Raw genomic sequence first — 16,835 nt, 5'->3', positions numbered from 1 at the left:
AATAGACACTGCATCACATGACAATCCTTTAAACCATAGAATCAACCCTGTAAAACGTTGGTTGTTTCTCATAGTCTTACATACTTCATACAATCTGACAGACATTCCAACAAATCAATGACATTTAACATTGATTATGTAAAGCACAAGGCTAGCAACTGTAAATATAAATTTAGTATTGTAAATAGTATAAATGTATAGTAAATATGGACGGAAGCAATATAGCTTAGTAATTAACACCATGCCAGTATTCATATTATCAATAAATTGTTGGTAATGCTTATAATTGTAATATTATAAATTCAACTAATATATATATATATATATATATATATATATACATGTAATAAAAATTTATCTTTAAAATTGAAACAGAAGAACTTTACCTCGTTCCATCCTTTTAAACATTACAAAAGCACTAATTATTGATTTCCTTAACTGATTGGATTCTACAATATCCTTTGAAACCCTGTAATTTTTCAACAAAAGATAAAGAAGACACATTATTGCAAATACAAAATCACCTAGCAATTTGTTTGAAATAATTAACTGAAAATACATGATTGCACCAATTCTATTATGATGTAGTCTTCTAGAATGTTCACACCTTAGTATTATGCACTGTCTATATTCTGTGTCCCAACACATCAACCTGCTAGGGAAGATGCAGGATGGTCTCCTGTCTACACACTATCTAAGTGACAAAACAATATTTTCTTACTTTGAAAAATTGCAATTTTTTCACTTTTGGAATGAAGTGGTTTTTTTTGTGGAAAAACTTTAACGCTGCTGGACAGAAGATATAAAGTGTCTCCTTGGCTTGTTACAGATGGTTAGTCAGGATCCAAAATCCAGGCGGAATGCTAGTTCTATAGCTGTCTGGGGCACACTTTCATGGAAGCAGACAAATAATTCTCTGTTTCCAGGGTAATGTCGCCTACAATATAAAACCATGCTCAATCAAATGTGTAACAGCATAAATGATATTTTAACAATTTTATGGATATTTCTTATCCACAACAAAACGGACAAAATTATAATACCATTGATATTACCAGTCATAATATATTGACAAAAATGTATCATGATTGCTTTCTGTAGTATGGGTTACACCAGGAAATAAATATGTAAATGAGAGAGGATGAAACTATTTCAGCTTGTGTTATTCAGTTACCATCAACAGGCATTTTTTTAGTTCTGAAAATCTATTCCAGCATGAATGCAGGTAGGTAAGGAGGCACTTTTCAGCGATAAAATCCCATAAATTCATTATTCTATTTCCCTGTCCTTACTTAACCTACCTTGGGTTGCAGTGTATAACCCCAATGACCAAACTCAACTTCTTATCATGGTCTCCTTGACAACATCCCTACATATATTTCGGCCATCACCCTAACATTCCTACTTCAACCCCCTTCCCTACTCTCTCTAACAAGAAAACAGGACTACCTACCCAACTACCCAGTAACTCTGAGCTGGTGGAACTTTCTTGACATCTGGTGCCACACTGGGCTTGTACTGGAATAATGTGCCCTGCTCCTGAACATGTCTGAAGGTGGTATCCTCACCAAACTTTCGCTTGCATGCTGTCTCCGATTTCTGATCAAAATCAATTCAACAAACACGATCATAATGACCATCAGTTAAACAATAGTATCTGTTACATACAAAAGCTGTTCCATAGCTTTATTAGCTTTTAATCCCTAATGATTGATTCTCAAATTTAACTATCTTCAAAAACATTTTGGCATTTCCCTAAATCAGACAACAAGCAATTAGACTAATATTATATGAGATACCAGAGGGATCTTGGCACCCACAATTGTTTGATATTTATTTGTTCTTTGAAAGTAGATCTTTTCCCTTCTTTTCTCTTCTTTGTTTTGTTCTTAGTTATAAGAAATTTGAACATTCCTTTCCAGAAAGAGAGATGATAATCTTTATCATTTTGTTTTTTCTGATCAATCTCAATATCAAATGAATACAAAGAGAGACACAGTGACCAAAGGGAACATACGTATGAAGTTTGAGAGATATCCATTCAGTACTTCTTAACAAATAGCAATAACAATGATTATTAGGTAAAATCCAAGATGACTGTCTGTCGGCCATTTAATTTTTCTGCTCCGTCCCAAACTCAAACTGGCACAACTAAGGACCTAAAGGAACCTATACACATGAAATTTGCGAAAGATCTATGCTGTAGTTCTCAAGAAATAGTGATAATAAAAGCAATGAAAAACAAGATCTATGATTTTTCATCCTAAAACTTCTCTACTTCTACCACTCAATTTTATGGAAAAAGTACCATAATTCTTAAGAGTCTTAATCAAACTACAAAATGTCTGAAATATCTGTAAGACATGAATGTCCCCATTTTCATGCATAATTTTGACTAATAACCATCTTAGTAAAAATTTGACATAGACTCAGAACAGGGTGTGACAAGACATGATGGGACGGATGGTGGCAGCAGTAATCACTGTAATATTTATATATATATATTAACGGTTAAAAAGTATTCACTCACCATATATGTCCGTTGGAATTTCTTGCGTAGTTGAAGACAGGAGGTGTTAAAATTGTGTAGAACTTGAGTATGTAGTGCTCCCTGAGACATGCACATCTCCTGAGCTGTGGGGCACACATAAACTCCTTCCAGGCCATCAAAGTTTAGATAGTGAAATAACACATTGTCCACTCCCTTTGTGACTCTGTAAAAACACCACCACAAAATGAATTAACAATATTTCATTAACACAATGAGACAAAATTCACACCCAGTCATGGTTTTTGACATGATAACTGTATGCTACATCCATCTACATTTACATAAATTCTACAGCTGAATGAACAGGTCATTTCATTACAGACACAGTGATCACTATTCTGATTCTAATTATCAATTGGATAACGATTGTTACTGGGATACCTTAAACTAGACACTAACAAGGATATATTAGTATCTTAATAGTCATAATTTTTCAACATTGCACAATTTTATTTGTGTCATAAATCACTCCAAAACATGAAACGTTACAGTATGACTACTATATTTATCCTAATTAGCTTACTCACTTAATTGGGTAGACAGATTTGTTCTCGTCAGAAACTGCAGTCAGACTCTGGTTCATACTGGCCATATCGAACACTGACCCAGCTTTGCTAAGGGTCTTGCTCTATCACAGAAAAACATGCATGTATCAGGTTCATATATATTTCAATATAATCAAAAAAGTTATATACACTGTATTTTCAAATTCATGAGTGATAATTTCAGCTACTCATTGATCAAATTAAGAATTTCAGTGTTTACATTACTGAATGTTACAACAATATATTGCTATATTCTTAAAAAATCATTAACACAGAGTAGGTCATTGGAGCCACAAAATTGATGTTGTGTACATAAAGCCTATCTGAGTACATAGTCTTTCTTAGTGTTTATAAAAAAGCTTCTCTGAGGTATACATAAAGCCTGAGTGTCCACATATAGCCTATTAAGAGTTTTAACATATAGTTAGTTTATTATAAGTAGAGACTTACTGTGTTACCACGACTGACCCCGGCACTGCTGCCACTCCCACCAGAGTCATTGGATCCATATGACAGCTTACTGCCCTGACGTCTCATCACTGGGGTAGATGTCTCACTCCCTGTATAAGCAGTACCTTTCCCATGAGATACCCTGTCCCCTTCTTGATCATCATGACCTACAAAATGATATCTTATCAATTACATTTCAATTTCTCATGTACTCAAAAATGTATGTATAAATACAAAGTATGAATATTTCTTATCATATCTGTATATTCAGAAATATTTCAATTACAGAAAATCATACTTGCTCTGTTTCAAAGAGTGGAAAAGACAATACAAATTTTCTGAAACATGTTCCTTTAAATAATAATCATGGTATCACCTACACATCACATTCATTAGTTTCTTTCAGCAAAGCAAACCTTATTACACTTATGACCTGTCTATGAAACTATGAAAACTACAATATTTCGTACTTGTTATTGAACACTATTCTAAAACTAAAAACAAATACACATGCCTACACTAGCTGACATATAATTCTATAAAAATAAATGAAGGTCTGGTTTATATGAGAAAGGTGATGTCAAATACTCACTATAGATGTATGTTCTATTAGTGACATAATATGAGCCTAATGGCCATGAGGAATCTGGTGCAGGTCTAGTAGTGACAGCAGCTGTCGAGGCAAGGCAAGAGGCAGACTTAGCAACTGGTGATACAGAGACATCACAGTGAATATGTAATATAATAGGTGATACACAGACGACAAGAGGAATATGCAATACTGTAGAGCAGGTGATACACAGACAACGCAGTTAATATGTAATATAACAGGTGATACACAGACGATGCAGTTAATATGCAATATAACAGGTGATACACAGACGATGCAGTTAATATGCAATATAACAGGTGATACACAGACGATGCAGTTAATATGCAATATAACAGGTGATACACAGACAATACAATGGGTATTTAATAAAGCAGGTGATACACAGACGTCACAGCGAATGTAAGATAGCAGGTGATATAAAGATGTAATGCAGTGTGGTGAAAACACAGACCTATGCTATCTACTTAACAATGATAACATAGACACTGATAATTCCTAATCCTGTTACACATTGCTAACTAGACTTCAGTCTCCATATTACTATGATTTCCAGACTACCTAGTAATATAGTCATGATACTAGACAGGAAGGCTAAATGGATGTAGACATTTCAATACTTCAATTGTTCCAGGATTGTACCAATTTTATATTTTTCAAAATCATGTCTTTAGTATTAAAGATATCAAATCATCATGTTCTTTTCATAAACTAATATAACTTGTAACTTTTTGAGTTGTTGAGCTATTTAGAACTTAAGTAAATTTGTACAAGTATCAGAGAACCTGAAAATGCTTCACAATGACAAAGAATCATTATGATACCTAAATATATCAACCTGTATCTACAGTTATAGAGTATGTACAAAGTAAGATATAGACAACAGATAAATAGAATTAAAAAGAAAGAGAGAATTGGTGTATCAAACATAGCAATATAATTCACAAGGAAACAAAACAACAGTTTAACTTCAGCAACACAAACAGTCCACTTATACTACAGCTATTGATAAGTTTGTGAGAACAGTTATCATAAATGTCAAGGAAAAGAGAAATGGTATAAAGAGAACTGAAATGAAAGCTTCAGCAGAAACTTCTTAATATCATGTTAAATCACATGATAAGCAATGCAGAAATGTGCAGTATATGAAAGAGTGGATGTATTATTATAGCAGAGATGTAAAAATTCTAACAAAACAGTTATCATGCTTACGTGACTTGGGTGAACCTTGTGATTTGGAAGGTGTTGATTCTTCTCTCTTGGGTTTAGTACCCAGCATTAGTGCATCAGTACTGGCAAGGGATGGGCCACTCCTCTCAGAGCTCAACCTAGTACACAGAAATCATACACTAAATCATACACCTAGCACATTGACATAATAAAAACAATCCTGGATTATCTTTCACTTTTGAATGACAATTTATCTATAATTGCTAAACATTTTAACCATACCAGGGGCATTGACTCCTCAACAGTAGAACTTTTATACCAATAAACAAGATTTCAAATTCATCATGCAGCAAAACATTACATTATATCCTTTGATAAAACATTAAGCATTGGGTAAATTTGTTTACAAACAGAAAATTGAATGACACAAAAATTCAAACAATTTTCAGTATCACAACAGCATTTCACATAAAATTTCTTGACCATGCACAACTTCTATTCAGTCAGCAGAATACTTGACTTATTTCTGCACAAAATTTCAAAACCTTAGATTTTTTCAAAGAAAAAATGATATACATCAGGTATATTATGTCATCATTTGCAGCTCCTATACATAGATGAAGTAAATAACCATAGAAATAAATAAACATGTAGCTATGGAGACGTCCATACAATCAGTTAAAGCAAAATCTGAGACACAAAAATTGTTGGTCCACAGCTAAGTATGATATACTGACCTATTCTCACAGCACTCAGCCATGGCTACATCATCAGTCTCAAGCTGTAACAAGGTTGCTTTGGCCTGACTGATATAAAATGGATCTGGACGGGGGTTCCCATCAATTGTCCTTGCACATCCACCTGCCTCCAACAAGGTGGCCAACAGGAAACTTTTCTGTAAACAGTAAAGAGCAATGAAAAGAAGGATACAGTTGTGTGAGAATACCTTCAGGATGAGAGAGTATGACTCTTTGGAAAAAAAACCCAGTCAAGACAACAAGGAAGAGTCCAACAATTACAAACTTGAGAGGACAGCAACCCAACTCACCATTCCTACAATAAGGAGGAACCAGCGACCAGAAGGCTCCTCATACCCAACAGGAGAGGACTGAGAAGGTCGACAAAGGCGGGAAGGGAACACCTCCCTCCAAATGACCAGCTCCTCAACATTCTGTCTGGACACAAGGTGAAGCAAGCAGTGATACTTGAGAAATAAATGGACATCCTGCAGGTCCTCTGTTGCTAGGTGGTTACAGAGCAAGTACTCCTGGAAAACACATTGTACCAATATAGACTCTGTCATCTCAAAATCATATACTTGTATTCCATGGAAAATCAAACAAACAAATGGTGACAGACATGACAGGAAACATGAATTTTCACCGCTGTTGATCATAATTGTTATCAAATGTGTCACTTTTAATAAGAATGTTTCTGAAGTAAATATTAGTACCGCCATCTTGCAGAAGACTGCTAATCTAGCATAAAGGTAAACACTTCAGTAGTAATCTTACTTCAGCACTATTCATGCTTAACATATTGCATTAAAATATGATTGCACTTATTACAGTTTCTGTATTATATCATTAATGAAGCAATGATTGCATATGTGTCAATTTATCATTTTTAATGTGCCAAAATAAGTATGTTTACAGTGATTTTAAATGTAAATGCCAGAGGCACAAAGTGGTTATCATACACATCCACTTACCTAAGGTAGGAAGGGCAAATATAGAAAAAATAACAATACTGAAGTTTAATTACTGCATTTGTATAACATTTAAGGAAAATATTTCCCCATTTCATTTCAAAATCTAACTCACAATGATGTCAATAATCACCTTATAGAATAAACAAGTGCCAAGTATTGAAAATGTCCTTCTGTCAAATGGCAAATCTTCTTCCTGTAAACAAATTAGATGTTACAGAAATATTTATATACTTGATAAATCTGTTTCAGTTTATTGGCATTAAATACATAGATATTCATAAAGTAGTTGTGGAGAAAGTTGGTAATTATCCTACATATAACTCTTGATCATAAACTGTTTTCCCTCAAACTTATCAAATAATCCTGCTCCATTTAAAACATTATGAGCAATAGCAAAGAATTCAACAAATTCTTACCAAGTCGTCAAAATCTGCAGCTTCAAATTCACTGAGTATTTCATCGCATAGAATCTGCAGCAAAAAAAGAAATTTCAAAACATATTCAGCATTAAGGGGAAAAAAATCTGGTCAGCTACAGCAATAGCTCACCCAACTTTACAAAATTGTCATTAACTACAAACAATTTTGAAACTTAATAGTTGTTTCTAAATTAAGAAAATTTTTATTTTTGAAAAAAAAATGCCAGCAGCAGTTTCATAAACCATGATGACTCAAATCTTCACAATTGTCACAGCAGAGGCCTGGCCTCAGAACTACAGCAAACTTTGTTAGCTTCATCTAGAACAATATCAGAAATATGTCAATATGCACCAAACCTAATGTAATGGAGAACAGCTATATGATCGCAAAATTAAGTTTGTACCTTGTTATCTTGTGATAACACCAATGATTGGGTACCAGGTATAGATCCACACAGGGCTTTACTGGATGCACTAGAGGTAGTACTAAAGTTATCAGAACCAAAGATTTTGTTGAGAGTCAGACTGAACAGCTGGTCCAGATGACTTTTATGTCTGGGTTTCCTGAATGCTCTGAAAAGAGAAAGCAAATATGAAAGTCTATTAGTACATAAAACTAGACATAGGAGATCTGAAGTGAGGACTTCCCTATTCTAAATATCTTATAAGCACTCATGTATAACCAAACAAAGTAAATTTCTACAATTATGTATATAGCTGTTTTGCTCATTAAAAATGTCTATGTATATGAGACTTAATGGGAGAAGTGTATTCATAAATGCTGTATGATGTTACACAACTTTTGCCTACCAGAGGTAATTTCTTGTAAAAATAGTAAACTGTATCAGAATAATTGTAGGTACAATTACTTCTAAATACCATTTCAATTATCTAATGATTTTCTGCTTATGAAATGTACAAGAAACTTTCTTTCATCTGTGTAAAAGAAGATTGGTATAACAAGGCTGGCTGCTTTTGAAATTTTGAGAGATCATTTCCATTCCACCTACACAAATCTGCATTTTAAGCCTAAAATGATGTTACCATCATGATATATAACACTTATCTATACCTTACCTTGATGTTGAGCTAAAGAGCAAATCCATCACCTGTTCTAGTTCAGACTTGATACATTGAAGGTATGGAAGTGGCACCCTGTAACACCCATATAAACTTATTACAGATGTATTTATCAATCACTATATACCTTTCTAGAGACAAAGCATATATGGTCTCATTTTTCTCTTCAAAACTTGAATTGGTTTTCTTATTTGAAATGGGAAATGTCCAATCTTTAAGAACTTTTTATCAGTTAAACCCTTGAAATTTGTCAAAAAATGAAAGTAAAATCACTTATCAGTCACAATATCTCATTAAAAAAAAACAAAATTTTAAAAACAACTTCTCCATAAAACCAGGAAGTTCTGATTTTATATGTCGTAAACGGAAGTAATAGAAATCCTTTCTCCTGTTATAAAAAATCAATATTAATAACAAGTAAAATTAATAAAGAGTAAAAAGTCAAAATGCTCACCTGTTCGCTGGCATGGTCATTATCAGTAAATCTTGTCCGTATCGACTGTACACTACATGGATATATTGTCCTTTGTACAATAACGTGGATGTTTGTACTGCTGACCCAGTGATATCGGGAAGAACTCCACACAGGGTCAGAAACATACCCCTAACTTCTGTTGCAATGCTTTCATCCCGCGGGAACATATACAGAATATCATCCTGGAAATCAAAAAATAATAAATCATTAATAATTGAATATATCTTTACTATAAGATAAGTTATGTTGAATCTCTTATTGTTGACAACATCAAGAAAAACAAAATGTGACACTTCAAGGAAACCTGAGAAGTGAAGTTAAAAGCTTCCTCACACAGGTGTCATCAACATTATATTGATAACACTGTGACTTACTTCTGCATTTTCCGATTCACTGCCGTTGTCCTCTAGAGTAAGGTACATGAATGAACACAGACAAGATTGGAACTTGCTGGACAATGCCCCAGTCGTTGTTCCAGCCACTAACTGAACAATGTCCTCTCCCTCCTGTCGAGGTGGAGCTTTAGGTGGCAAGGAATGCTTGTATGTAGGTAGTGGCACCGGTGGAGGTGTCTGAGGTCCAATCACAACTGGCACCTGGAAAGTCACCTTTACCTAGAATGAAATTAACACCTGTAAAGTCACCTTTACCTAGAATGAAATTAACACCTGTAAAGTCACCTTTTCACCTCGAAAATCACCTTTACATAGAATGAAATAAATGCCTGTAAAGTCACCTTTACCTAGAATGAAATTAACACCTGTAAAGTCACCTTTATGGAGAATAAATCACCTCGAAAATCACCTTTACGTAGAATGAAATAAACACCTGTAAAGTCACCTTTACCTAGAATGAAATAAACACCTGTAAAGTCACCTTTACCTAGAATAAATCACCTGGAAAGTCACCTTTACCTAGAATGAAATAAACACCTGTAAAGTCACCTTTACCTAGAATAAATCACCTGGAAAGTCACCTTTACCTAGAATGAAATAAACACCTGGAAAGTCACCTTTATCTAGAATATATATATATATAATAGAAAAAAATGAAAAGTTGACATAAACATAGCATCTCTTTCTGTCGTTTTACTCTTATATATATGTATATATATAAATATAGATGTATATATCATAATATGTATAAACTTACCTTTTTGTTTGAAATGGAGTTGAAGGTTTTATCAAGGTTTACCCAAGACACTTCCAAATCATTAATACCCAACATCATATCACCTACAAAGAACAAGTGTTGACTAAAACAGAAAATTCCTTGATGTGCAACAGTATGTTTTCCATTCGAGGTCTATTTACTTATGACTAAATTTCTACAACAAAAATATATATATGGGCTACAGAACTGGTATGAATTTCATACAAACATGTTGGTGATCATGATCTTTATTTAGACATGATAGCTATTGCTATACAGATATTTAGTAGAGAAATAATTCTTACTTGTATTTCAAGCTTTTAAAGGCATTATTTGTAAACCAGCTCACTCTTCAAAATTATATCAATTAGAAACGTTTATCTGCCCCATTACTTTTATGTTACATGCATGACTGCCTACCTCTGTGTATCTGTCGACATTTTTCTGCTGCACTACCTGGCACTACAGCTTGCACAATAACTTTTCTGTCCTTCACAATATTATTGTTGTTGTTAACACGTGTCTTGTCATTGTATTGGCACAATTTAATCCCAAACATCTTCTCACACAATTTAATCCCTGACATCTGTCCACCATTTTTACAGTTTTTATAATTGGGTGACAGATACACATGCTTTATTTTACCACCATGTTCTTGGTTAATAACATCATGATTTATATCGTGATATTTGTTGCTAATCTGTGGAGAAGACATCCATGAGTTATAGCCGTTTCTGTCCAACTCAACATATTCATCATCAAAGTCTTGGGAAATGTACTTTGATTTGTTTTTATGATAACCATTTGAACTCAAACGACTGCCATTATTCTGAACTTGTCCATTGACCATAGGTCTCTGTGTTGGGGTGAGACCATTTTGTTTCCCTTCATGGATATTATTTTTTGGAGGCTGTCCAAGCCTACTGCTGTAGTTATGGTTTGAATTATCATTATGGTTTAGTGACCCACTGCTATGGTGAAGTGACCCATTGCTGTGGTGAAATGACCCACTGCTATGGTGAAGTGACCCATTGCTGTGGTGAAGTGACCCACTGCTGTAGTGTTGCTGCTGTTGTACAGGTCCACTAACATGACTACCATTCACATCAACATAGAATAGATCTCCTTGTTGTCTCACATGGGAAGTCCAACTCTCCTGCACTTTACTGAAATGTACAATTAAAAAATAATGAATTACTTATATAGAAACAATAAACTATTCATTGTATATACCATGTCATATCCACATTTAGGATTGTTACATGTATATATATATAATGGTAATAAAACTGTTGAATCTTGGAGAATTTTATTACTTTTGCTTTTTAATCATATGATTTTGTATAAGTGGGATGAAACAATGTAACACTTGATGAGCCAATTTTCAGCTTGAGTGTCTTTTTGCATAAATCTGGTTACGGAAACAGAAACCTATTCACTAATATAAGTATACAACAAAATCTGTCAGTATGGTATGTATAGTGCCAATAATGTTAGCAACAAGAATCCAGTTATAGACTTACATTCACACAGCAAGCCATCGCAATTAAATGAAATAATGAGCCGTGTGATTTGAAGATTTTAGATTTGAATGAAAACTTTATCAGAATGTTTGGTAGTGTTAATGTTTGTCACCTCAAAGGATCATCCAGTCAAGATTCATAACCATTTGACATGGTTTTAATATGTAAGAATTGTTTTTAGATGTTTATACTGAATAAGTTGAAACTATATCTGACATTTAAAAGTATTTTATCAATCTTTGAATTTAGTATTTTTCTTGGACTAAACATATGTTTACAATAAACTGAAAGAAGGCAGTGCTAACAAACTTTCTGAAGATTGAAACTGATCATGAAATCAACTCAGGAAAGAGCAAACTTAATAGCAGCTATTGCAAGATTCCCTATTAGAAGACTCTTCTAAAAAAAAAAAAAATATGTAAACATAGTTTTCTGAATTGACATGAAATGAGATAAAATTATGTCTGGACTAATAGAGACACATGTTGCTTTGAGAATGAAACCAATACAATTCCCTTTTTAACTACAGGAAGGTGGCTATGGCAATAAAATCAATGTCTAGCTACTTAGAAGTACTAATTACATGTAATACAATGATAAATTATAGTCACAAGCATTGATCATTATAATAATTTAACAAGAAAAATATTTTGTCACCAAATTGCTACTGCCTAACCTGAAAATGTATTACAATTATATCATATTGAAATACATATTAAATATATCTATTAACTTTAACTTGTATATGTGTGAATTGCTTTAATCAGCTACAATTTGTATTGCAAAGCTTAAAATCCAATCGAAATTTAAGCAGGATTTTACAGCTTATGTTTATTTCATATTTAAAGGTCTCACTCTTGCTTTTGTGTAAACAATCTCATTAGACAGCAATAATCACCTAGTCATAACATTGTGACAAGTTTATTATCCATAAAACGACAGCAACTTTTCAATAATATTGCGTTTGTTGTGCACCACTTTAATTTAGGGTCTGTTTCCGAACAAGTGATGTGCCATTGACTCTAAGACACAAGTGCCCTATTTGTTCGTGGGCATGTAATCCGATACTGACACCGCTTTGTTATGGTACTTGTATGTATTCAATCCGTGCATTCGCTCCATTGACTCTTTGATTATAAAACCGTGTAACCACAAAAATAGCTAGGGATCATAACACGGCACTACAGTTAACACAAAATAAGAGAAAATATAGAGATTTTTACCAATTAACACTTACTTAGACTTGCCAAAAGTAGTGTGTGTTCTGTCAAAACTTGTTGGGGTCCATGTTTGATGACCCCTTTCTGTACTAAGGTCCCATTTGTGCGGTGACGTCTCTCTTAGTGTTTGACTTAAAATATCCTGGTCCAACTTGGGATCATAAAACGGCCCTAACCGCGCGTGGTGGGCCATACTATGATGTTTCCTACATCAACGGTAGTTAAAACTATTTCAATTTTCACTCAATCACCTCTCCTTGTCCTCCATTTTGTTTACATCCGGGGATTTATTTTGATAAGGGGGTTACTTGCCTCACTTTGTCAAGAAGCAAACAAAGGGAGGTAACTGTAGTTAGCTTTACACACGACCTGAGTAAAAAATTCTTTGAAGTGGTGGCGTTTACATTGTTTCCAAGTACATATGTTGATATGTTTGGATAAGTCCTAACAGATTATATTTAATATCAAAGACGGGTTAAAAAATATGTTGACAACACAATTCCGCTGATACACGCATCCAACCAGTTTACTTAACAGAACGACATTAATGCTTGATTTTTTTTGTAAGTACATTTAAAATAACTAGGTAGTGGTGTTGTGTTTAATATTATTTTCCCCAAAAGAATGTTGTAGTTTTCATTTTTCAGAATTGATAATATAAAATAGAAAGAGGAATAATATTCAAATTGGGCATACTCAATTTTGTGACAAAAAATTTCACACGCACTCATATATCAAATATCAAATCTATACATATTTATCCTGAATAAATTTATTATTGTTATTATTATTTATATATATATATATATATATATATATATGATCAATGAAGTAATTTCGACTGTATGGACACGTGAATTGTCAAATTTTCGGGGCAATCTGCCCCTTTATCAAGACACAAATATTACATAAATTATATCACATACATAGAACATAAAACAAAATACAAGTTATAACGTTAAATCGAGAGCGATTTTGTGAATTTGAAATTTTGTCGTTGCTGATTTTGATTTTACACAGCAGTATCCACGATTTTACCATATTTTGGGTCCCTCACCATCACGGACCAATCGTAGATCGTGTGATAAAATGTTATGCACAACGAGTTAACTCCCTTCTTCCGTGCGTTTCAATAACTTTAAGACCTTAGCTCGAGTATCAAATGATTCTTCATTAAAGAAATACCTTAAATGCTGGTAATATTGACTGAGCTATCATTTAATGACCAGAGAGTGGACCATCATAACAGAAACCTAAATAGAGATCAGTCTTTTGCTAAGCGAAAAAAAATTGTTTCCTGCTCCAGCCTGAAAACATATAGTCGGAAGGGTAGGGATGGTTTTATTTGTTGTTTGTTTTGGCACTAACTTCTCAAGTACCGCATACAGATTTGTGATTGATAAATATCAATGTATCAAATATGTGTAGGTGTCACATGTGTGTATAATGAGATGTTTATCACGCTGAACATCAGGTTATGTCCCAGAATAGCTACCGCTGAGATACGTTGTTTGTTTTTGTTTTGAAAATGATAACATTTCCTGTACCATAAACTGCCGAATTTCACTTAAAAAATAACCGGAATGTATAATAATACGTCACTGACAATAACCGGTACTTATAATAGAAATATACGTCACTGACAATAACCGGGACGTATAATAGAAATATACGTTAATGACATTAACCGGGACGTATAATAGAAATATACGTCAGTGACAATAACCGGGACGTATAATAGAAATATACGTCACTGACAATAACCGGGACGTATAATAGAAATATACGTTATTGATAATAACCAGACGTCACTGATAATAACCCGGATGTATAATAGAAATATACGTCACTGAAAATAACCGTGACGTATAATAGAAATATACGTCACTGACAATAACCGGGATGTTTAATAGAAATATAAGTCACTGACAATAACCGGGACGTATAATAGAAATATACGTCACTGACAATAACTGGGACGTATAATAGAAATATACGTCACTGACAATAACCGGGACGTATAATAGAAATATACGTCACTGACAATAACCGGGATGCTTAATAGAAATATACGTCACTGACAATAACCGGGACGTATAATAGAAATATACGTCACTGACAATAACCGGGACGTATAATAGAAATATACGTCACTGACAATAACCGGGACGTATAATAGAAATATACGTTATTGACAATAACCGGACGTCACTGACAATAACCGGGACGTATAATAGAAATATACGTCACTGACAATAACCGGGACGTATAATAGAAATATATGTCACTGACAATAACCGGGACGTATAATAGAAATATACTTATTGACAATAACCGGGATGTTTAATAGAAATATACGTCACTGACAATAACCGGGACGTATAATAGAAATATATGTCACTGACAATAACCGGGACGTATAACAGAAATATACTTATTGCCAATAACCGGGATGTTTAATAGAAATATACGTCACTGACATTAACCGGGACGTATAATAGAAATATACGTTAATAACAATAACCGGGACGTATAAAAGAAATAAACGTCACTGACAATAACTATTATTACATTGCTGCTCCTTATCTACAGTGCAGGTCGGGTGCACAAGATCAATTTTACGCGATATAATTAATTACACGCATTTAACACATGTTTGATGTGCATATATTATGGCATGTCAAATTTAAGTCAAGAAATGTCATGTATTTCATGAAAATTTTATAGGATAGGATAAAAAGAATCATGAAGTTTTTGTTTGATTAAAGAAGTATGAATACAAATAAACATATTATATATTTTGCAGCTAGACTAGATCTTGTATGTACACGATGTCAAATACAGGACTGCATCAAACAAACTGATGTTACCCTCGAGAAGAATGTTAAGTTTGTCAATTTCTATGCTTACTTTTATTGGATACGAATGATTCTCATATTTGAAGAACAATGAAAAATGACAGATGTGTTATTGTTTTATCCATGTTTTTGTTTGTGTGTTTTTTTTTACTAATAGATAGATCGACATGTCGCGCGTTATCGACAAATATATATACTACTACTTGATATGTGAACACGTTTTCTTGATGTCAGCTATTTGATTTCCATTCTGTCCTGTATTTTATCCCCATTTAATTGATTATAACTGCCATGTAAACTCTGTGGAATATATTGTTTACTTACGATGACTGACAGGTTATATACATATACGTCTTCCCGAAATTCGATACCAACTTAATATTAATTAGAAGTCGTATATCTCTTTTTGTGTGATAACTAAATGACCTTTCCGTTCTCGATATATATGTATGTCGATGTTTTGGACCGGGGATCATATCGAATGTAAACAAGAGAGTGTCACACCTCGGCGAGAAGTGGCACGAGAAAACATTGCACCTATGTATAACATCAGAACAATACTGTATAATGTACATGTTTACTGTAGTAAGTAGGTATGACAATATTTGACATGGTAAGATTACACATACTCTGCATTCATTTAATTTGTTGGCGCACGTACAGCACGTCCACCGTTAGCACAGTATGTGACAATTTGGTGGTGATTCTACCATTATCTACAATCACACCAATTGAAAAGTTTTTCATTTATAAAACCATGTATATAAAAAAGGCTCAGTAGAGACAATAAACTGATACGAATATTGTTATAACATACATTATTTCTAAAAATAAAATATCCCCAATTTGACATTGCCCTGATGGCAACTGCTTCAAGAAAAAGCCATTTCCTTTGTGGCAGTACAATATTGTATTGTGCTGGCGTTACCAAGACAGCAATTATATTGACACAGAATATGTGACAAAACAATGCTACAGATATAGAGGAATTGTTTAACAACAAAACAGTTCTTTAAAACAAGTCAATAAACAAGGAAACTTTGTTTTATAAACATACTACAAATAACACGTG

General features: G+C 33.5%; 1 protein-coding gene across 2 annotated transcripts; it reads right to left on the bottom strand.

The window, feature by feature from the left end:
* Positions 1-347: 347 nt before the first annotated feature.
* Positions 348-13,143, bottom strand: LOC132550207 (protein inturned-like). 2 transcript variants are annotated; one of them, XM_060214241.1, is made up of 18 exons: positions 12,923-13,143; positions 10,583-11,328; positions 10,163-10,245; positions 9,385-9,624; positions 8,990-9,192; positions 8,533-8,610; positions 7,860-8,028; positions 7,454-7,507; positions 7,168-7,230; positions 6,375-6,593; positions 6,064-6,221; positions 5,369-5,484; positions 4,139-4,219; positions 3,547-3,713; positions 3,079-3,179; positions 2,531-2,714; positions 1,454-1,599; positions 348-937 (listed from the first exon to the last, which is right to left on the bottom strand). In XM_060214241.1, exons 1-18 carry the CDS (start codon positions 13,096-13,098, stop codon positions 838-840), a joined length of 3,084 nt encoding a protein of 1,027 aa, XP_060070224.1. In that variant the 5' UTR covers positions 13,099-13,143; the 3' UTR covers positions 348-837. The 2 variants fall into 2 exon arrangements, with proteins under 2 accessions (XP_060070224.1, XP_060070225.1); XM_060214242.1 differs by lacking the exon at positions 4,139-4,219.
* Between the last annotated feature and the right edge of the window lie 3,692 nt (positions 13,144-16,835).

Source organism: Ylistrum balloti, unplaced genomic scaffold, assembly GCF_031769215.1.
Source record: "Ylistrum balloti isolate Yb309-2 unplaced genomic scaffold, AGI_CSIRO_Ybal_v1 Utg370110, whole genome shotgun sequence".
In the NCBI taxonomy this organism is placed as follows: Eukaryota; Metazoa; Mollusca; class Bivalvia; order Pectinida; family Pectinidae; genus Ylistrum; species Ylistrum balloti.
The sequence above is the reverse complement of the archived record's forward strand: the minus strand, read 5'-3'. Positions and strand labels throughout refer to the sequence as shown.

What these genes read in the sequence shown, in the direction of transcription:
- LOC132550207 (XM_060214241.1), bottom strand. Translation starts at nt 13,098, where the DNA reads ATGGCCCACCACGCGCGGTTAGGGCCGTTTTATGATCCCAAGTTGGAC. An exon ending in CTCTTTAGCTCAACATCAAG is followed by an intron (nt 8,029 to 8,532) that starts GTAAGGTATAGA and finishes TTCTCTTTTCAG; the next exon opens with AGCATTCAGGAAACCCAGAC. An exon ending in CAGAGTTACTGGGTAGTTGG is followed by an intron (nt 938 to 1,453) that starts GTAGGTAGTCCT and finishes TTTATATTGTAG; the next exon opens with GCGACATTACCCTGGAAACA.